Below are 22,218 nucleotides of genomic sequence, written 5' to 3' on the forward strand. Positions count from 1 at the left end.
CATGTCTTCCACTGACACCCAACAATAGGGCACCTGATATGCAGTAGATCGGACATACCGATATCAGCAAAGCATTGTTACCCAGATTTCAGTTGTGCTGGGTCAGATCCATGACTCATGAACTCACCTTAACTATGGTTTACAGAACATCCCATTTTCCCAATAAAGAGGGCAAATTACCTGGCATTATTCCTCATTGAAAATGGGCCAATTCCAACATGACGTTGGAAGAACAAATTGCTCTGAAACTGAAGTGACGGATTACATAGGGCCAAAATACTTTCACACTTTACAGATATTTATTTACTGGCAACAATTTCAGAAAGATTTACAATAATTTACAGGATTAATAAATGACAGACAGACATTTCCATCTCCATTTCATCCCCAACGCTTTAGTCAGCAGCGGAGAAGTTGCTCACACGTTAAAGGTCTATAAATGATTTTTAAAAAGGATGCCTGGCTGAAATTCATTTACAGAACAACTTTTACTACACGTATCCTTTAGACCTCATGTACATTGCTGCTGGTAAAACGGATGTTTTCAGGGACAGCTGGAAAAAACAACTACTAACTGCTCCTGAACTCTCCTTTGTTACCTTATCAGTACAGTTACACGGGTCATTTATAGTCATTTTTGAGTTTAGAAGACAAAGAATCTGCCGCCGCATGAAGAGCATAGAGATTTCCAGTCATCTCTATGATCATTGGAGGCCAAGGCACGACGCTATGACGTCACGTCTGGGCCGCGGATGTCAACAAAGCCGAGCTTTGGAAAGCATCAGATCTGTAATTTTTCTTTTTTTGATCTGATGCTTTCCAGCCTGGAGGAGAAGTCTCCATAAAGTGGATCTGTCATGCACAATTCCTTGGAATAAAAGTGATGAAAAGAAAAAAAAAAATATATTTAAAGCGCCCCTGTATGCGTGCTTGCGCACAGAAGGGAACACACGTGCAAGTCCCGCCCACATATGTAAACACCATTCAAACCACACATTTGAGGTATCACCATCTGCGTAAAAGTGAAAGCAACAATTCTAGCACTAGACCACCTCTAACTCTAAACTGGTAACTTTTAAAAAAACGTAAAGCATGGCCTATGGAGATTATTAAGTATCAAAGTTTGGCGCCATTCCACAAGTGTGTGCAATTTTAAAGCGTGACATGTTGGGTATCTATTTCCTCAGCGCAACATCTTTCACATTATACAAAAAAAAGTGGGCTAACATTACCAGTTAGTTATTTTTTAAATTCATTAAACTTTTTTTCCCCAGAAAAAACAGGTTTGAAAAATTGTTACATAAAAAGTTGCAATGACCGCCATTTTATTCCCTAGGGTGTCTGCTACAAAAAAATAAAAAAACATATATAATGCGTGGGGGTTCCGAGTCATTTTCCAGGAAAAATAATGATGATTACTACATGTAGGAGGCACGATTCTGGCTAAAATGAGAATCACAATTTTTTTCCTTAGAAGATAGATAGCAATTCTCTCATGATTTTCGTGGTGTAACATCATCCTTCACATAAAAAAAAAAAAAAAAAAAAAAAAAAAAAATTGGGCTAACTTTACTGTTTTTTTTTTTTTCATTGAAGTGCATTTTTCCCCCCAAAAAATTGCATTTGAAAGACCGCTGGGCAAATACAGTGCGACAAAATATTGCAGCAATTGACATTTTATTCCCTAGGGTCTCTGCTAAAATATACATAATGTTTTGGGGCTCCAAGTAATTTTCTAGCAAAAAAATATTGATTTTAACTTAAAGTGAAGAGGAGGAAGAAGAAGAAGGAAGAAAGAAGAAAGAAGAAAGAAGAAAGAAGAAAGAAGAAAGAAGAAAGAAGAAAGAAGAAAGAAGAAAGAAGAAAGAAGAAAGAAGAAAGAAGAAAGAAGAAAGAAGAAAGAAGAAAGAAGAAAGAAGAAAGAAGAAAGAAGAAAGAAGAAAGAAAGAAGAAGCTTATGTAAAAAACATTTGGAGAGAAAAAACTTTTTTACTCACCTCTAAATTCCTGTTGCTAGGGGGGTCCCTCATAGTCTGCCTCCTTTGGCGCCTGGGCTCCTAACCTCACTTTCTTCGGCGCAGGAAGGGAGATCACCTCTTCTCCCCTCCCTCCTGTCAATCATCTGGAACATGCGACAGGTCCCAGATGATTGCACGGCACGTGGCTTGCGCATGCGTAGTGGGTGCCTGAATGTGAAACCACAGCTGGGCACCCACAGTTAAAATGTTGGGGCCACTGAGCAGAGGGGGGAGATGAGCAGGGCTTCGATTCCCTGCATCACTGGTCCCTGGGGCAGGTAAGTGTCCGATTCTTAAAAGTCAGCAGCTGCAGTATTAGTAGCTGCGGAACTCCGCTTTAAGAAACAAGTGTCAGAAAAAGATTTAGACTTTAAGTGGTTAAAATTCCTGCATTGACACATTGTTTAAAAACTGCCTGGATTTTTTTCTTTACACACAGAAGTTTTCCTTTGATCTAAGGAGGAAGAGTCGGTTACAATTTTTAATTTTAAAAACTTGGCAGACTGCCCGGATGTTTTCTTTTGACAGCTGAGTGAGCAGATAAGTCTCTCCACTTGTTATACGAAAGAATCGTCAAACTCTGCAAGAGAGATCGTCAGATGGGTTGAATCGAGATCACGATTTTTTTAACGATTAATTGTACAGCTCTATGTAGGAGAGGAGTGCCAGAATAGACCTGGTATGGAGGTGGTTAATAGAGATATTTCTTACTATTTGCAATGCAAAAAACGCTTCTAAAAACACGTGGCTAAAACGCGGCATGTAAATGTGGCACAATGGATGTTTTTTAAGCGTTGGTCACTATTGGTCAAGTTAAATAGTTCAAGAGAGGTTTTAAAACATCTCATGTACATAAAGCCTTAACTGACCTCCACCCTTCCACTAACCATTCCCAAATGTTAGGCACCCCATACATTAGGCATTTTTTTTTTTTTATTCAACCAGTGGGTTGAATAAGATAATGCCTAAATTCCCCCATCCACACATTCAACAAAGATGGGGGAATCCCCCCCCCCCCCCCGCTGTGCTATTTTATTCTGACAGCGGGGAGACCCCATCAGAAAACAATCTGTGTGGCAGGCTATATCTTGTGGCACTGACTGCCTGGGAAAAACCCAACAGGCTGGTTGTACATATAGACAGATCGACTTGTTTACAACCAGCCTGTGCATACATAGATCGAAATGCAGCCAGTCCCTGCTGAACTGGCTGAATTTCTATCCATGTATGGCCAGTCTTAGTCTAGCCACATACATGTATAAGAGATTGTAAAATCTGTATACTTGTTTAGAACTACCAATTCATTCCCTCCAAATCCATTCAAGCAGGCTCTCATACCACTTTAATTCTACCATCACAATTGCCCAGTATGTATGGCCAGCTTTATACTCAATGATTCACTCTGACAGATCTTTGCAATAGTAGGGGTACAACTTCCCAGTACGCCACACAATATATCCATTCATTCCCATAGTGAGACAGTCTATTGTTGGATAGTGTTCTAGATGGCCTCTTCAAAAGAAATCTAAAGAGATTTTCACTGCTTGTGCCGAAGTAGCTCCCCAGCTGGGAGACTTTGTAGCAGTAGCTGTGTGGATCCTGGCAGGCCTTACAGTGATGATCATGCAGGAGTGAGTAGAGGGTAGTAGTAGACTTCGGGGAGGGTGTTGGAGGGGTCAGTTAAAAGATAATAGTACTAAACAAAAAAATAAATAAAAAAAAGTGATCCTTTAAAAGTAGTATGGGTGTTGTCGTCGTCCCCCCCAACAATACCTTCCTAGCTGGATGCAGCATCTATCCCCCACCGGCTCTAAGACCAAAAACCAAGCAAACACCGCTGATGGTTCAGCTCTCAGTTTTTCCTGAGCAAAGAGCTGGTGACGATCAGTCACCAGCTCTCTGCTCTGCCCCCCCCCCCAGCATTCACTGGGAGCAGCTGGCTCAGCCTCTCAGTGGCTTGCCAAGAGGCTGAGCCAGCTGTGGGCAGATCCCCACCATATGGTAGTGGTCTTTCCTGAGCCTGGACCAGCTCTGTGACGTTAGCCAACAGTGGACTTCAGCCCACTGTCAGCAGCAAACCCATCACAGGAGTACAGAATGATCTGCAGTCCTGTTATCCACAGAAGTACAGCCTTTAGTTGTACGTCTCCTTTAATGCGAAGTCTGTTTTTTTTTTAGGCCTCTTTCACACTGACGTCCCGTTCAGGCCCGCCTGTCAGTTTTTCAGGCGGACTTGAACGGGTGCTCCATAGAGGTCTATGGAGCGTCGGATGTCAGCGGTGACATGTCCGCTGACATCCGACCCGCTCCGATCCGAAAAAGTGTAACGGAGGAAAAAGCTATTTTTCCATCCGTCTGCGGATCGGATGACGACGGGCACTGCGGTCCGTCGTCACCCGATCTCCCATAGGGGAGAGCGGCGCTGTGACAGATCCGTCCCTGCGCAGTGTGCAGAGACGGACCGGTCATCTCCCTGCTCAGCGGGGATCGACTGAGTGATCCCCGCTGAGCAAACGGATATCCACGGGGCGGATCAGAACTGATCCGCCCCGTGTGAAAGGACCCTTAGGGTTGGACTTTATAAGAAATCCATCATACAAGAAAAAGAGGCTGCTATGAGTTGACCCCATTAAAAATGTTGTTTGCCTGACTCCTGGTCCAACTTATTCAGTTACTGACCTGCTTACTTGTTCCAGGTCAGGCTTGGTTTAAAGTGAAACAGTGACCCTGCGTTTCCTTTTCTGACATATCCTTGGAATAGATCTATAATGCCAAGTCAGCTAATGCTGAGATCGAGATCCCTTCAGATCTTGGCTTTCACATTTGCTGACCCCACACTGCTGAAATCATCATTGGGCTGCCCAAAGCCTGCAAAGACGGGCATAACCTGCATCAGAAATTGCAGTGCAGGGAGAACTTCACTATGGATTCTTACAGATCAGTTTTAACTCAAAGCAGTGAAGAAATCATTGGCAGAATAAGAAGAAATGGAAACCTCTATACTTATATCAGGAAACGGTTGCTTTAAATGAAACCCATGGCTTTTCCAGTCTGGTAACAGATCCCTCCTTAGGGGACAAGTATTCATGGAAAACAAGAGCAGATCACTCCAGGGTGCTGTGTAATCTGCCCCTTTCTTATTAACCAGCAAGGCTCACACTCTATAGCCAATAAGTAGATGAGGACCCCGAGAGATGTGCCTGTACTTAGGTAAGAGTACAAATAATTCTGCATGCCATCACTATTATACTACCAGCCATATATCCACTCTGACATGTAGTATTTACAATAGTCCTCCATGGCCCGATATCTATACAGCAGGCAGCTCATGATAAACGAATGGCACTGGTATAACCACACTGCCTGATGCACCAACTCTCAGAGATAACAAACACCCCATTTATCTAGTGCTACATTTCATTTCAGCTCAACTGACATTTTGAACACCACAGGAAAAAAATGAGCAAACAGAAGACAAGTGTACAGCATTCTACAAGTAAAATGATGCCAGCGTACGAGGTGGAAAAGACACAGCCACGGCTTCCTCTTCCTGCAGGACTCCTACTTTCTAATACACAAATCACTGCGGATAAACACTACAACTGGAAAACGCAAAGTTTAGTTTGGTTGTGGAAATCAGCATCCTGAGGCCCTCATTCACACGGCTGGATAGATTTATGTCTTGATTGCCGTCTTTACATGTGAACAGTGTAAACGGACCCCAATGGCCCTCACTACTGCTCTCTACCCCCCCCCCCCCATTAGGGTTTTACAATTGTTCTAATCACTAGCTTTTAATAATATATTTCTATTTGTTAGCTTTTAAAGTAGTTGTAAACCCTTTTTTTTTTTAAACTTTATGCTACAGGTAAGCCTATATTAAGGCTTACCTGTAGCTAACCAGGATATCTCCTAAACCTGCACAGTTTAGGAGATATCCAGTCCCCTGCATGTGCCGATGACATTGGCACATGCGCACTAGAGCAAACTGATGCAATGGTACCTATGTGCCGCTGCATCAGTCAGCATTCCGTTACCGGCGTCTCCTGAGCGCATGCGCGGGAGTGACATCACGACTCCGGCCAATCACAGCGCCGGAGCCGCGATACCCGGAAGCAATTCCAGGACAACATGTCGGCGGCCGGAGGGGGGAAACTAGGACGGCTTCAATCTGAGGTAAGTAATACATAAATGAGCTAGTATGCTACGCATACTAGCTCATTGTGCTTTTATTTTGCAGGTTGTTTTTTTTTTTTTTTTTAAAGGATTTACTTCCTCTTTAATAATATATTTCTATTTGTTAGTTTTTAATAACATCTGACACCACCCCTTTCTTATCCATGTATAAAATAACATGTAATAATACATTTTGACACGGAACAGACATTTTAAAAACACAGTGATTGAGTCCTGTGAATCTGTTCCTACAGCTGCAGTATTAACTTTGTTTTATAGTCCCAATCAGAAATTAGTCATAACAATATCAACAGTGTGCAGCCAATTACACACTATTGGTGCTTATATGTCCGCCCTGAGTGATTCATTCCCGCAATGGTGAACTGTGTGCAAAATGACCTCAGATGATTCTGAATCACTGAATCCACACTTCATTCTGTTCATGTCCTGCTGCCATACAAAACGAATCATTCAGGGCCAACATGTAGACATCAGCAGCAGTGATGGTGCCACTGGCTACACTTTGACGACATGTACTTGTTCACCCTGAGCAGTGACAGCCAATAGGATCCATATATGGCATATATAAAAAATGCACAACAATGCACAGCATATGATACGGCCTTGAATGCAGCTTTGTTTTATTATTTTAAAAGTGCAATGCAACAGTGTGGATAAAAAAGATAAAAATAAGAAACATAATATCCAATAGTCAATAAAAAGTCCATCAAAGGAAGTCCATATGAAATGTAAACCAAATGTGCATTCTGTGAATATCTCTCTCTTATATGTGACTCACTTGGCATAAAAACAAAAAAGTGCTCCACCACCTAGTCACTCATTTTTATGCAAAGTGGAATATAACATAAATATACACACACACCACAGAATGAACACTAGGCACGTTTGGTTTAAGTTTTATATGGACTTCATTGACTATTTTATTGTTTTAGTTATTCACAATGTGAATTTGATATTCCATAATTTTGAGGTGTAGGAAGACAACAGCTGTTAGCAGCAACACACACATACATACATACATACATACACACATATATATACATACACATATATATATACATATACATATATATATCTTTTGGTTTTAGTTCTATTTTATTATGCTGCTGAATGGAGAGTGACAGGAGTAGCTGTGTGAATGGGCCCACGGACTTCTATACAGATATGTAAAGAGCCCATGCCTGATGATGGGCAAAAGCGGTCACTGTACACGCACAGTAGATGAGGATTATGACCAGAGTTCTCCCTTATTAATGCAGAGGCTGTCATTACACACAGAGCATAGCTCAGGTACAATGACACAAAGAGCAGTCCAGGGCTGTGATGGTGAACCTTGGCACCCCAGATGTTTTGGAACTACATTTGCCATGATGCTCCACTACACTGAAGAGTGCAGGAGCATGATGGCAAATGTAGTTCCAAAACATCTGGGGTGCCAAGGTTCACCATCACTGGTCTAGGGGGTGACTCGTTGTGACTGTTTTAGGTAACTTGGATGGGGTGCAGAATAGTATAGGATACTCCAGAACTGCCAACAGAAACCAGAGGAAACACTTTTCTATGCTGCAAACTTCAGGAACAGTTCTCACTCAGCTCAGAGTAAAATCTTGCCATGAGAGACTAGTAGATGCCAGAGGTATGTACTGCTCAAGAGGGGATCTACCTGACCCATCTTTAAAGGATAGTTCTCCCATACGAAACTAGGAGGAGACGAATGAATGACACTCTCATGAAGAACTACTCAGCTCAATTTAACGTAAAGTCTTTCCACCAAGTTAAAATGGGACTGGTTGGTCAGTATATACCTCTCAGCAAAGGAACGACAAAGTCCAGCAATCCCATTAGTACAGTCAGCAGGATCTTGCAGTAAAATAATACGCACAAGGCCAGGAGAGCAGCTATGCCCATAGAGCTTTCTCCAGGTACCTTCCAGGGAAACTATGCAGACTGGATCCTTAGTCAAAGTCTCAGGGTGTCTGATACCCTCTCAGATGGAGGCCCTCCGACTCTACCACAGCCAGGACCTCGATGAACAGCAACTTGAGACAGCAGAATGGCTGGGGAAAGGCACCTCCCCCCCACCCAAACAGGTGGAAAATCGCTTGAACAAAACACTGCTGTGATAGAGCCCAGATTATTTGTGTGCTCCTCAGCCTCCTTCTGGGCGCACCATTCCAGTGATTGGCTGCAGCACCATAAATGGTCATGCTGCCCATTTGCCTTCCTCCAGCCCTATATTCCAGAACTCTCTGGAAGGCAGGGAAGAGCAGCTAAACTTGCAGTCAGACTCAGAACAACCAAAATAAATCACCACTACTAAAATGACTAAAGAGGAGCCAAGAAGACAGTTTAGCAACCCAACTACAAAACTATGCACTGTACACATCGGCATGCAGCATTTTTGATGGCTGTGTGAATGTGCCCTGAGAGGTATAAAGACAAGTCCCCAAAACCACAAAGACTTATTAAATCAATAAGAATAAAGTCAGAGGATATTGTCCAAACCAATCAGCTGGTGAAAAGCTGAGTGATGTTATACGCCAATCCCTCAGCCTGGGCTTACATGGGGGATCCGTTCTCTGCACTACTCAGATTCAAAGCACTATTCCAGCTCTCAGGCCAAGGTCTCATTCACACCGGCACTGCCAAATCAACATTTTATGCCTTTAACGCTTTCTCACCTGCCCCGGCATCCCCCGGCAAAGATCAGCTGATCACGTGACCACTGACTGCCAGTCACATTGGGAGCTGATCCCTCCATCTACAAATCATATTTTTCACAGCTCAACCTTTATGCTGGGAGCACATAGCGAGCGTGTTCTCAGTACATATACATTAGCTGCCCAGCGACAGATGTGTGACCTGTGGGCATTAAAGCCCACCATTTTGCTGATGCACATATGTGTTAGGTGGTTGTAAAGGGGTTAAAGTACATTTCTACAGAGTGGGGGGTTATTTACTAAAGGCAAATCCACTTTGCACAACAAGTGCAGTCACTGTAGATCTGAGGGGGACATGCAAGGAAAATAAAAATCAGCATTTTAGCTTGCACATGATTGGATAATAAAATCAGCAGAGCTTCCCCTCATTTCATCTACCCCTTAGATTTACAGTGACTGCACTTCCAAGTGCACTTGTAGTGCAAAGTGGATTTGCCTTTCGTAAATAACCCACAATGTGTACTTATAATGCATGTCATGGCTTTTCAATGGCACCATTCACACTGTATTTAGGGGAGGTCAGCAATTAGCCCTCATTCACACTAAACACCACTTTGAAATCGTGCGAGTTCACCTGAACTTCAGGATTTCAAAGCCGCATTTCAGTCCGACTTTGAAGGAGACTTGAAAGACATATGTGCAGGTTCATGCACAATTGTCTATGGAAATCACCCCCAAAGTTTCCAAAAGCAGAGCAGGAACTTCTTTTGGAAATTGGTGTGGCGCTGCAAAGTCGGCGTCACACCAGTTGGGACGCTCCTATTGCCAGGAATAGGCTCCGATTTGACCTGTCAAACCACAGGTCAAATCATGCCGATGTGAATAGGGGGGCGGGGGAGCTTAGCATTCTGTGCGCTCAGGACCTGATTGTACAATTCTGCACGCTAAACTTGCTTTAAAACCATTACAGCCAAAACGAAGGAAAAACTGATCTGGGAAGTATAAAAAAAAAAGGTTTCTACTTCAACAACAGTTAAGCAAGGGGTGCCAGTGTGAATGAGGTCCTAAGCTCCCTTTGTTTTGCCCTCACGGTGTAAAAAAAAAAAAAAATAAGTTTTAAAAAGTACTGCCCACTCACCCTACCACCTAGCACTGCCCTCATCTTCCTCTGTCCCGCCCCATTGGTCCATTCCAACTTCCAGCGAGCCCGAAAAGCCACAGACAGACACACCCCCTGGGGGATCGTCGTCATGCAGCCTGGGATAACAGTACAATGCTGCATAGAATGACACCAATGTCACTGCATGACCACCATTCTCTGCAGTGCCAAGGACTGCCCCCCACTGGAGAGGATAAGGAGAAGCCCAGCTTATCAGGTGGCTGTGCTGAGTAGACAAGGATTTTAGGTACAGACATAGAGAAGAGAAACTGCAGTCTGCTCACATAATTTGTGAAAAAAAAATATCTGCCATTATGAAGCTTCCCTCCAACCACTGCATATTATTTTATATATACTGTGATTCTGTACTTGCCAAATATGCTGCAGAAATCTCCCTCCACCCAGTCTGGCTGCAACCATTTTAACTGTGGGCATCTGAAGCTGCTGCCTCTTCACTTCCTGGATTTATACAGACACCTGCAGCTCTCATTGGCCCTCTTATGATTCATCCCCCCTCCCTTCCTGGCAAACTCTAAGGAGGGAGGGGGGAGCTGTGCATGATGTCATAGACCTAGGCTTTTTTTTACCAGACAAGAGGAAGTGGGCTGTATAAGGTATTTACTGGCAGAAAAAAGGTTTTACTATCCAAAGTTAAAACAACAAAGGGCAGAAGATTTAATAGATGGAAAGTTGAAAAGAAGAAAAAAAAAAAAAAAAAAAAAATTACAGAAGGTCTGCTTTAATGCATTCTATGCATTAGGCTGAAAGACCTTCTGTGCTGCAGCTCCCTCCAGAACCCCCTTTTTCTTACCTGAGCTTGATCCAGCGATGTGCATGAGTGTAGCGGATCCAGCTGCAGTCGTCCTCATTGGACAGATTGATGGCAGAAGTATCTATTGGCTCACACTGCTGTCAATCAAATCCTGTGACGCGGGGAGCAGGACCGAGTCCCACTGTCTGTCAATGGATGCAGCAGTGGGACTCGGAAGCCTGGAGCACTACCAGGGCACCCCAGAAGAATTGTGGCTGCTCTGTACAAAACAATTGTACAGAGCAGGCAAGTATAGGCATATGTTACTTTTATAAAAAAAATTCTATCCGTGCACGGCCGGCTTTATCCTCCAAAACATTATTATTATTGTACGGGATTTATATAGTGCCAACAGTTTGTGCAGCGCTTTACAACACAAAGGCAGACGGTAGTCAAAATACAGGAGGAATCAGAGGGCCCTGCTCATTACAGCCTACAATCTAAAAAGGGAGGGTCAGGTAATACAAGAGGTAATAACTGAGGGGGTGAGCTGATGGAGAACATCCACTAATTGGCCTGTAATCCATCGTTTTATGAAATTCTCTTACTGTGCCTCTTCATTGTAGCATTCCCTGTGAGCCCCCAAACCTCTCCTTTCCCCCTCACTTCTGTTTGTTTGGAATGAGCAGTGCAGGTTAGTAGTATTATGCGCACTGCTCTATGTACACATTCCATAGTCGGGGAGCAAGCCAGAGAGGGTGGCTACCTTCCTACATACAGTGGGACCATGGAGAACGAATGTAGCCTCCAACCAGAAGTCGGATCACAGCAGCGAAATAACAAGGATTTGAAGATTTGGAGCAGAATGAGAGCAATAGAAGATACTTTAGGTCCCTTTCACATGAGCGTCTCCTATTCAGACATGTGTTTGCTCAGAAAAAAACATTTCAGTTTACATCCATCTTCCGTTTCGTTCTGTTAACATTTGTTTTTCAACCACTTCCATTCGATTTTCATCTGCTTTATAAATGGAACAAAAATGCAGCCTCAATCCGTTTAAAAAAAAAAAAAGGACCTTAATGGTTGTAAACATCAGACGAGAAATATGAACAAAAAAAATCGTGTGTACTTGCCTTAATGAAAAGCACTAAGTGTCATTTCTGTTTGCTGCTTTGTTCTTCTGCTATCAGCATGAGTCACTTCTAACAGGTATTCCTGACACCAAGAGGATAAAGGTGACAGTGGAGGGACCTACAGCAGAATGACAGCCTCCGTTCTGTTCCTGTGTGAAGGGGGAGGGGGGGTCCTCTTCCTCCAATCATCTCTGCTGCATGTCATTTCCTCTCTCCACCCCTTTTTCTGAATGTTCAGACAAGCTTTATAAATTCTGCAGTTTGAACCGATGTAGAGAAGCGTGTACTGCAGATACAGGAACAACTTATGTAGAAGGATTTGTTTCCTCTCTGTATATCACCTGATAGTCCCTTCACTGGGTATATGTAAGGGTTTACAACCATTTTAAAGTGGTTGTAAATAGGGTGGGTTTGACTTAAATCACAAGTAAAAAGGCTTGATTTAAATCAACTCAATTTAAATCAATTTTTAGAGAGCAACTCATCTCTGACCCACAGCGGCTCCTCTTCTGACCTACTGTTGACTCACCGAAAGTCCCATTCACTTTAAGGCTGCATTCACACCTGAGCGTAGCTTTTTCAAGCAGAAAATTGCGCGATTTTGCAGCGTTTTTTTCAGGGTTTACCGCGATTCGCTGCGTTTTTTACCGCGATTTTGTGCAGGGCAAAAGGTCACCAATGTTAGAAGAAAAACGCCCAAATCTGCTCAATTCAATCGACAAAAAAGGGTTCGGAACTTGTTTGAGCTTCAGGCGTTCGGCTTCAGGCAACATGGAGTGGAGATGTGAACCATCTCCATTGAGAATAATACATTTTTTCCCTTCCAGCGTTTTGGAGCTTCAGGCTTCAAGCTACAAAACGCTCAGGTGTGAATGGGGTGTAAGGCTGGGTTCACACTGCTGCGGGGGGAGATCCGGATGTGATTCGCACCGCAAATCACATCCGATCTCCGTAGCGATGCGAGTTCAGCCATACAGATAGTATGGCTGAATTCGCATCGCTCCCGCAGCAAACTCGCACGGGACCCTTTTTTTGGTCCGCAACAGAATCGGATCGCATGGGGGTTCACACCATGCGATCCGATTCCTGTGCGAGTCGGCAGATCGCACTGCGATATGCGGACGGATCTGGGGGTGTCATTAACATATCATTGACACTCCCAGCCGTCCGCATAGGGCAGTGTGAACTGCCAGTGGGAGTCATGCGATGCGGGAAAACGCCGCGGATTCGCGCCGTTCCCGCATCGCAGCGGTGTGAACCCGGCCTAATGGAACGGCTGGTGATGCGGCAGGGACACAACAAGGCGAGGGACAGGGCGGCAGCAGGTGAGTGGATGCCCACTAACCGGTGCTGCCATAATGGATCTGAAATGACAGGTGCTTTTTAAATGCAAGGACTTATTCTTGCCGATATTTAGAATCTTTAATATTTGCAAACAAAATGAAGATTTCCCATTTAGAATAATAAGTTGTCAGGTTAGTAAAAAGGAGATATCAGAACCGATTTTAGGCCTCTTTCACACTGATGTCCCGTTCAGGCCCGCCTGTCAGTTTTTCAGGCGGACCTGAACGGGTGCTCCATAGAGGTCTATGGAGCGTCGGATGTCAGCGGTGACATGTCCGCTGACATCCGACCCGCTCCGATCCGAAAAAGTGTAACGGAGGAAAAAGCTATTTTTCCATCAGTCTGCGGATCGGATCACGACGGGCACTGCGGTCCGTCGTCATCCGATCTCCCATAGGGGAGAGCGGTGCTGTGACAGGTCCGTCCCTGCGCAGTGTGCAGAGACAGAGCTGTCATCTCCCTGCTCAGCAGGGATCGGCGGAGTGATCCCCGCTGAGCAAACGGATATCCACGGGGCGGATCAGAACTGATCCGCCCCGTGTGAAAGGACCCTTAGGGTAAACACACATAGTTGGAGAACTACTCAAATTATTATTCATTTTTTATTAAAACAATAGCATTGCCAGTGCAGGTTATCTCAGCTTGCAGAGCTTGGAGTCATTGAATGAGTTTATCAAAAATGTAAACAAATGTGGCAGAATATACAGCCTCATGCTACATAATGAAGCTCCAGTTTTTGCTGAATAAACAAAATTATTAATGTATCTAAAAAGAAAACTATCTTTAGATAGATTTTTACTCCAAAAGCATTTTATTAAAATAAATTTGATAAAAAAAATAATAAAATAAAATCAAACAAAATCCAAAAAAATAAATAAATCGATTTCATCCACCCTGGTTGTAAACCTCATACATGAAGTATGAACAAAGCATACCCCTCTGTAGTGTGTGTACTTGTCTCAATCCATAGCACTGTCATTTCTGTCTGTTGCTTTGTTCCTCTGCTATCAGCAGGAGACTTTTTTGACAAGTTTTCCTGACACCAAGAGAAAAAAGGTGACAAAGGCGGGACCTACAGCACATTGGTAGGCCTTGGCCCTGTCCCTGTGAGCAGGGAGCTTTGAGAGCTCTCCTCACAGAGGCCCCTTTCACACTCGGGCGGTGGGTGCTTCGGTGGTAAAACTCCGCTATTTTTAGCAGCGCTTTAGCGCCAATTTCGCTGCGCTATTAGGCCTCTAGCGGGCCCTTTTACCCCCCTCTAGCAGCTGAGAAAGGATTAAAACCACGCAAAGCGCTGCTGCAGCGATATGCTGGTGGTATAACCGTGCTGCCCCATTGATTTCAATAGGCAGGAGCGGTGAAGGAGTGGTGTACACACCGCTCCTAAGATGCTGCTAGCAGGACTTTTTTTAGCGTCCTGCCAGCGCACCGCTCCAGTGTGAAAGCCCTTAGGGTAGGTTCCGTTCGCAGTAAAGCGCCGCTAGTTTTAGTAATGCTTTTTGGCCGCTAGTGGGGTGCTTTTAACCCCCACTAGCAGCCGAAGGGTTGAAAGCACCCGCGTTGCGCCGCTTCCGAAGCACTTTTCAGGTGCTGTCCATTAGTTCCAATGGCAGGGCGGTGTAGAAGCGGTGTATACAGCACTCCCGCACCACCCCAAAAGATTCTGTTTGCAGGTCTTTTTCCTGTCCTGCCAAGCGCACCGCCCCAGAGTGAAAGCACTCGGGATTACACATTGGGGGAGGCATGAGGGGCAGATTTCAGGTGCTATTTTTAATGCAAAAACACCTAAAAACTGCCTCAATGTGAAAGGGGTGTAATTATACTGTCCTCCTTTTATTGTAAAGTGTTGCATAAACTGTTGGCACTTTATAAATCATGTATAATAATCTCTATAGGTCAGTCACTACATCGTATATGTAAGGTTTTACAACCACTTTAAGAGCCCTTTCACATTGGGGCGCTTTTCAGGCGCTTTAGCGTTAAAAAAAAAAAAAAAAAAAAAAAAAACACACCCGTAAAACACTTGAAAGATGCCTCAAATGCAATCGCAATGTGAAAGCCCAAGTGCTTTAAGAGCCCTTTCACACTGCCAGCGCCCGAAAAGTGCTAGTAAATCACCGCTTAAACTAGTGGCGCTTTAACAGAATTTTTTTCGAGCGCTAGTGACCAAATAAAGGTTTAAGGCTGGGTTCACACCGGAGCGATGCGGGAACGCCACAAATCCGCTGCGTTTTCCCGCATCGCATGCCTCCCGCCGGCAGTTCACACTGCCCTATGCAGACTGCTGGGAGTGTCAGTGAAATGGTAATGACACCCCCAGATCAGTTCGCATATCGCAGTGCGATCTGCAAACTCGGACAGGAATCGGAACGCATGGTGTGAACACCCATGCGATACGATTCTGCTGCGGACCAAAAAAAGGGTCCGTGCGAGTTTGCGGCGGGTGCGATGCGAATTCAGCCATACTATCTGTATGGCTGAACTCGGATCGCACAGAGATCGGATGTGATTTGCACTGCAGTGCGGTGTGAAACACATCCGGTTCTCATAGCCACAGCGGTATGAACCCAGCCTCAAAGCGCTGCTGCCAAAAGCGCTTTGCAGTCGCTTCCCATTGATTTCAAAGAAGCTGCTTGCAGGACTTTTTTCTTTTTTTTTGATGCCCTGCCAGAGCAGCGCCTCAGTGTGAAAGAACTCAGGCTTTCACATTGAGATTACAGACGAGGCTTCTTTCAGGCGCTTTTTTTTTAAGCTAAAGCACTTGAAAAACGCCCAATGTGAAAAGGGTCTCACAGAAACTGCCGTTTGCCCAAAAGAATGCATGGCTGTCCCTTTTTCATTGAAATGGAACGCCCGGGTGAACGGAGCCTTACCGGATCTAAACCCATCATTTTAAAAGATTCAAAAAAAAAAAAAAAAAAGTTACATTCTTGGCACATGCTGGGATTGCCAACTGTCACATTTGCTTGTGTGCTCAACCACACTGCGTATCTGCCAACATTTTGAGATGGTAATGAGAGGCACCTACCAGCAAAAGGTATGTAGGCATAGGACACGCCCCCTACCACACCCCCTTAAAAAGGAGAACAAAAAATAAAAAAGTTCATTAAATTCACAAGGACTTTTTTTTTACCACTACTATTCCTTTATATTGAACAAATGAAGCGATTTAGAAATTGGATGAAAGGTTCATCTCCGGGAAACAGTGTTTGAAGGATAAATAGTGCATTATATATACACAACTATATAGAACGAGGGGGAATGAGGGACAGGCGAGGGGGAATGAGGGACAGGCGAGGGGGAATGAGGGACAGGCGGACAGTTGGGAGATATGCAACGGTCACTCCATCCAATGGCAGGCGTTATAACTGATGACATGTGCAGCACCATGGCAGTTGCAGATTAGAGACTAGGATGTTACGGATAGGAGGGTTTAGTTCCTCTATATACACACACACACTTGAATAGAACTTTCTTTCCCACTATCACTGTGTGTTTTCCATTCTCTCCCTGCCCTGACATTGATCCCTGTGTGCTGCTAACCTTGTGACTGCCAACAAGTGTCTCCTTGTGTGAGCGGTGTCACCGCTCTGTCATCCGTGTCCCCGGTCCTCACCGCACACACATGAGGACTACACAGAAAAGGGTGAGACACCTCAGATAGAAGCTGTCATGCCTCCCTGCAGTTCAGGAAGATCTGTGGCTTGCAGTGATTTACACTGGGGTCATCATCTGGGCTGCAGTGCAGCTTCCAGCACAAGCTTTTCACACAGGGATGTGAGCCATGGTGATTTGAGGAGGGGGCACCCAGCTGGCATCCTTTGTGCTGGGCCGGGAGCTGTCAGTGATGAGGGGAGCAGAGAGAGTGACATGACACCCGGAGAGGGGACACACAGGGGGGAAGGGGGGCACAGACAGCTGCCTCACCTCCATGGTGGACACCGTACTGGCGAAGAGATCCTCGCCGTCTTCCAGCTCCTCGAATTCCGACTGTCTCCCATCTCCCAGCGGAGGAGGCTCCCTCTCTGCTGCCATCTTCGCTTCCCACTGTCACCGCCGCCCCGCCCACTGCCTTCCTGCTTCACACTTGTCACGTGAAGCCGCCTGACTTCCCGGTGTACCCGCCCACCAGCACCAGGAAGTGACAGTGGCCAATCAAATCATAGGACTCCGGCTGAGGGTGGCCATCTTTGTTGTGGTCAATTGGAACAGTTCATTTTTTTCCCCTATGTATTGCAGCTTAGCAGTCCTGAGCTGGTAGCAGCATGAGTTTAAGGCTGCATTCACACCACAGCGTTTTGAATCTCTGCACGCGGTTTGACAGCACAGATGTGTGAATGACAAAACGCGGACCTCGCATTTGAGATGCTATTTATTTCAACGACAACTTAAATCACTGTGCGGGTACACCGCGATTGTCACGTAATAAAATGTACTGCAATCGCAGCAAACCCGCAGCTTCTGAAGTATTTTTTAACCACTTTCAGACCGGACCAATTTGCTGGTCAAAGACCAGACCACTTTTTGCGATTCGGCACTGCGTCGCTTTAACTGACAATTGCGCGGTCGTGCGACGTGGCTCCCAAACAAAATTAACGTCCTTTTTTTCCCACAAATAGAGCTTTCTTTTGGTGGTATTTGATCACCCCTGCGGTTTTTATTTTTTGCGCTATAAACAAAAATAGAGCGATAATTTTGAAAAAAACGCATTATTTTTTACTTTTTGTAATAATAAATATCCCCCAAAAATATATAAAAAAACATTTTTTTCCCTCAGTTTAGGCCGATACGTATTCTTCTACATATTTTTGGTAAAAAAAATCGCAATAAGCGATTATTGATTGGTTTGCGCAAAAGTTATAGCGTTTACAAAATAGGGATAGTTTTATAGCATTTTTATTAATAATTTTTTATTATTTTTTTTTTACTAGTAATGGCGGCGATCTGCGATTTTTATTGTGACTGCGACATTGTGGGGGACCCATCGGACATTTTTGACACATTTTTGGGACCATTGTCATTTATACAGTAATCACTGCTATATAAATGCAGAGATTCCTGTGTAAATGACACTGGCAGTGAAAGGGTTAACCAGTGGGTGGCAGTGTAGGGGTTAAGTGTTCCTAGGGGTGTGTTACTAACTGTGGGGGGGTTGGGCTTTCATTTAGTGTACACTGATCTCTGCTCCAATCACATGGAGCAGAGATCAGCGTCACTAGTTGCTAGGCAGAATGGAAAAATGTTGTTTATACAGCATTTCCTCCATTCGGCCGCTCCGTGAGACGATCGCGGGGATGCCCGCGGCGATCGAGTCCGCGGGTCCCGCGACCGGACTCACGGGGGTCCCGACCAGCGCGGGAGCGCGCCGCCGGCGGCGCGCTCCCGATGGCACGGCGGCAACGAATATTGGACGTACATGTACGCCAATATGCCTGCCCGTGCCATTCTGTCGACGTACATCGTCGTGCGCTGGTCGGGAAGTGGTTAAAAGACATGCAGGTTGACGGGATTGCAACACGTTTTATTACATGACAATCGCGTCAGTACCGCACCGCAATTTGAGGTGTCATTCAGGCTGCATTCACACCTGAGCACACACCTCCCAACTTTTTCAGATGGGAATGAGGGACACCTATGGGCAAAAATATGCAAGCATAGGACACACTCCTTGCCACACCCTCTTAAAGAAGAATTGTACAAAAAAAACGACATTTGTGAAACCCACAAGAGATTTTTTTTTACCACTTCTATTCCTTTATATTGGCTTTTGGAATTTACAAATGCAGCAATTTAGAAATCAGATGAAAGGTTTAATGCTGGAAAACACTTTTTGATAGATAAAAAGTGCATTTTGTATACATCTATATAGATCAGACCAAAATGAGGGACAAGTGAGGAGGAACGAGGGACATTGCTCCAAATCAGGGACAGTGGGGAGCTATGCCTGAGCATATTGTTTTCGGGCATTTTTCTGTTTTTACAGAGTTTTTGTACAGTTCGAAAGGTCACCAATGAAAAACACTTGTAATCTGCCCAAAAAGAATCTCATGTACTTATTTGAGCTTCAGGTGACAGAACGCTCAGATGTGAACATTTTACGAGTTGAAAACTCTCCAGTGTGAATGGGCCCTCAAATGAATGGCATTTCAAATGCAAGTTCTGCATTTTGTCATTCACACATCAGCGCTGTCAAATCAAGGCAGATCTGCCTGTGATTTTAAATACTGTGGTGTGAATGCAGCCTTAGTCACCATAGGCTGTTCTGATTGGGACTACAAACACCTCTCATCTTCATTTCCTAGAAGACCATTGCTTTAGACCCCTTTAACACTGGAGGCGTTTTTCAGGCGCTACAGTGCTAAAAATAGCGCCTGCATAGCGCCTGAAAAAAGCCTCAGTTGCAAACCCAGTGTAAAATCCCGAGTGCTTTCATACTGGGGCGCTGCGCTGGCAGGACGTCACAAAAGGTCCCGCAAGCAGGTTCTTTGCAGTGGTGTAGGAGCGGTGAATACATCACCATTTAAAACAATGGGGCAGCACCGCCATACCACCGGCAAAGCGCCGCTGCAGAAAGGGGTCCAAGGGTGGACTGACCATTCGGGCATGCCACTAAGGGGCCCCATCAGGGTTACCAGCCCCAATAAAACCAGGGACAGTATGTAAAAATCTGTGTTTTAAAAAAATCCCAAGATTATAGCTGCCCAGTACCTTTTCAGTGTGTGTATGTGTATTCTGTGTGTGTATATTGTGTGTCTGTGTGTGTATACTGTATATGTGTGTGTGTGTGTGTGTGTGTGTATACTGTGTGGTCCCATAATCTATTGCCTGGGTGCCCCATAGTCTCCTATTGCCTGCGGGCCCCATAATCTTCTCCTATTGCCTGGGGGCCTCATGAGTTGTCAGTCCGCCCTGAAGGGGTCTTATCATTCACGGTAGATAGCTGAAAAGGCTTATATATTTAACCACTTGTCTACAGGGCACTTTCACCTCCTTCCTATCCAGGCCAATTCTCAGCTTTCAGCGCTGTCACACTTTAAATGACAATTGTGTGGTCATGCAAGGCTGTACCCAAACAAAATTTGTAGAATTGTTTTTTGAGACAGGTACAGCTTTCTTTTGGTGGTATTTAATCACCACTGGATTTTTTATTCTTTGCTAAACAAAAGAAAAAAAGACCAAACATTTTGAAAACAAAAGTTTTTTTCTTAGTCACTGTTATAAAATGTTGTACAGTGCATCCGGAAAGTATTCACAGCGCTTCATCTTTTCCACATATTGTTATGTTACAGCCTTATTACAAAATGGATTCAATTTAGTATTTTCCTCAAGAGTCTACAAACAATACCCCATAATGACAACGTGAAAGAAGCTTGTTTGAAATCTTTGCAAATTTATTAAAAATAAAAAACAGGGAAAAAAATCCCATGTACATAAGTATTCACAGCCTTAGCTCAATACTTTGTTGAAGCACCTTTGGCACCATTTACAGCCTCAAGTCTTTTTGAGTATGATGCTACAAGCTTGGCACACCTATTTTTGGGCAATTTCTTCTATTCTTCTTTGCCTGAACTCTCAACCTCTGTCAGGTTGGATGGGGCACATCGGTACATAGCCATTTTCAGATCTCTCCAGAGATGTTCAATCGAGTTCAAGTCTGGGCTCTGCCTGGGCCACTCAAGGACATTCACAGAGTTGTCCCTTAGCCACTCCTTTGTTATCTTTGCTGTGTGCTTAGGGTCGCTGTCCTGTTGGAGGATAAACCTACACCCCAGTCTGAGGTCCAGAGCACTCTGGAGCAGGTTTTCATCAAGGCAGTCTCTGTACATTGCTGCATTCATTTTTTCATCAATCCTGACTAGTCTCCCAGCTACTGCCACTGAAAAACATCCCCACAGCATGATGCTGCCACCACAATGTTTCATTGTATTGATGGTATTGGCCAGGTGATGAGCGTGCCTGGTTTCTTCCAGACATGACACTTGCCATTCAGGCCAAAGAGTTCAATTTTTGTTTCATCAGCCCAGAGAATTTTGAATCTTATGGTCTGAGAATCCTTCAGGTGCTTTTTGGCAAACTCCAGGTGGGCTGTCATGTGCCTTTTACTAAGGAGTGGCTTCCGTCTGACCACTTTACCATACAGGCCTGATTGGCAAAAATGGTTGTTCTTCTGGAAGGTTCTCCTCCCTCCACAGAGAAACCCTGGAGCTCTGTCAGGATGACCATGTGGTTCTTGGTCACCTTCCTGACTAAGGCCCTCCTCTCCCGATCGCTCAGTTTGGCCGGACGGCCCGCTCTTGGAAGAGTCCTGGTGGTTCCAAACTTTTTCCATTTACGAATGATGGGGGCCACTGTGCTCATTGGTGCCTTCAATGCTGCAGAATTTTTCCTGTACCCTTTCCCAGGTCTGTTCCTCGACACAATTCTGTCTCGGATGTCTACAGACAGTTCCTTGGAGTTCATGGCTTGATTTGTGCTCTGGCATGCACTGTTAACTGTGGGACCTTATATAGACAGGTGTGTGCCTTTCCAGACCATGTTCAATCAACTGAATTTACCACAGGTGAACTCCAATCAAGTTGTAGAAACATCTCAAGAATGAAACAGGATGTACCTGAGCTCAATTTTGAGTGCCATGGCAAAGGCTGTGAATACTTCTGTACATGTGATTCTTTCATTTTTTTATTTTTAATACATTTGCAAATATTTAAAATAAAAACTACTTTCACGTAGTCATTATGGGGTATTGTTTGTAGAATTTTGAGGACAATTATGAATTTAAAGGGGTTGTAAATCCTCAAGGTTTTTCAGAAAGAGAGTGTGCCTGCCCATCCATTATTTTACTATACGGCGAGAGGGAAACAGTTAAAGAGGAGCAACATTTTTATCCACATTGGTGCAAATCATAGCAGCAGAAATCTTTTGTTTACAGCTGCAGATGAATGGAATATTGGTGGAT

At 44.4% G+C, this 22,218-nt stretch overlaps 1 protein-coding gene across 1 annotated transcript in view; it reads right to left on the reverse strand.

Moving 5' to 3' along the window:
• Positions 1-17,358, reverse strand: part of SNX2 (sorting nexin 2) — an 83,950-nt gene extending 66,592 nt beyond the window's left edge. The window contains exon 1 of the mRNA XM_077462190.1: positions 17,190-17,358. Within this exon, the coding sequence (XP_077318316.1) occupies positions 17,190-17,297 (108 nt within the window). The 5' untranslated portion in view covers positions 17,298-17,358. The remainder of the gene's footprint in view (positions 1-17,189) is intronic.
• Between the last annotated feature and the right edge of the window lie 4,860 nt (positions 17,359-22,218).

Source organism: Lithobates pipiens, unplaced genomic scaffold, assembly GCF_037356315.1.
Source record: "Lithobates pipiens isolate NorthernLeopardFrog02 unplaced genomic scaffold, aLitPip1_a1.2 Scaffold_3, whole genome shotgun sequence".
NCBI lineage: Eukaryota > Metazoa > Chordata > Amphibia > Anura > Ranidae > Lithobates > Lithobates pipiens.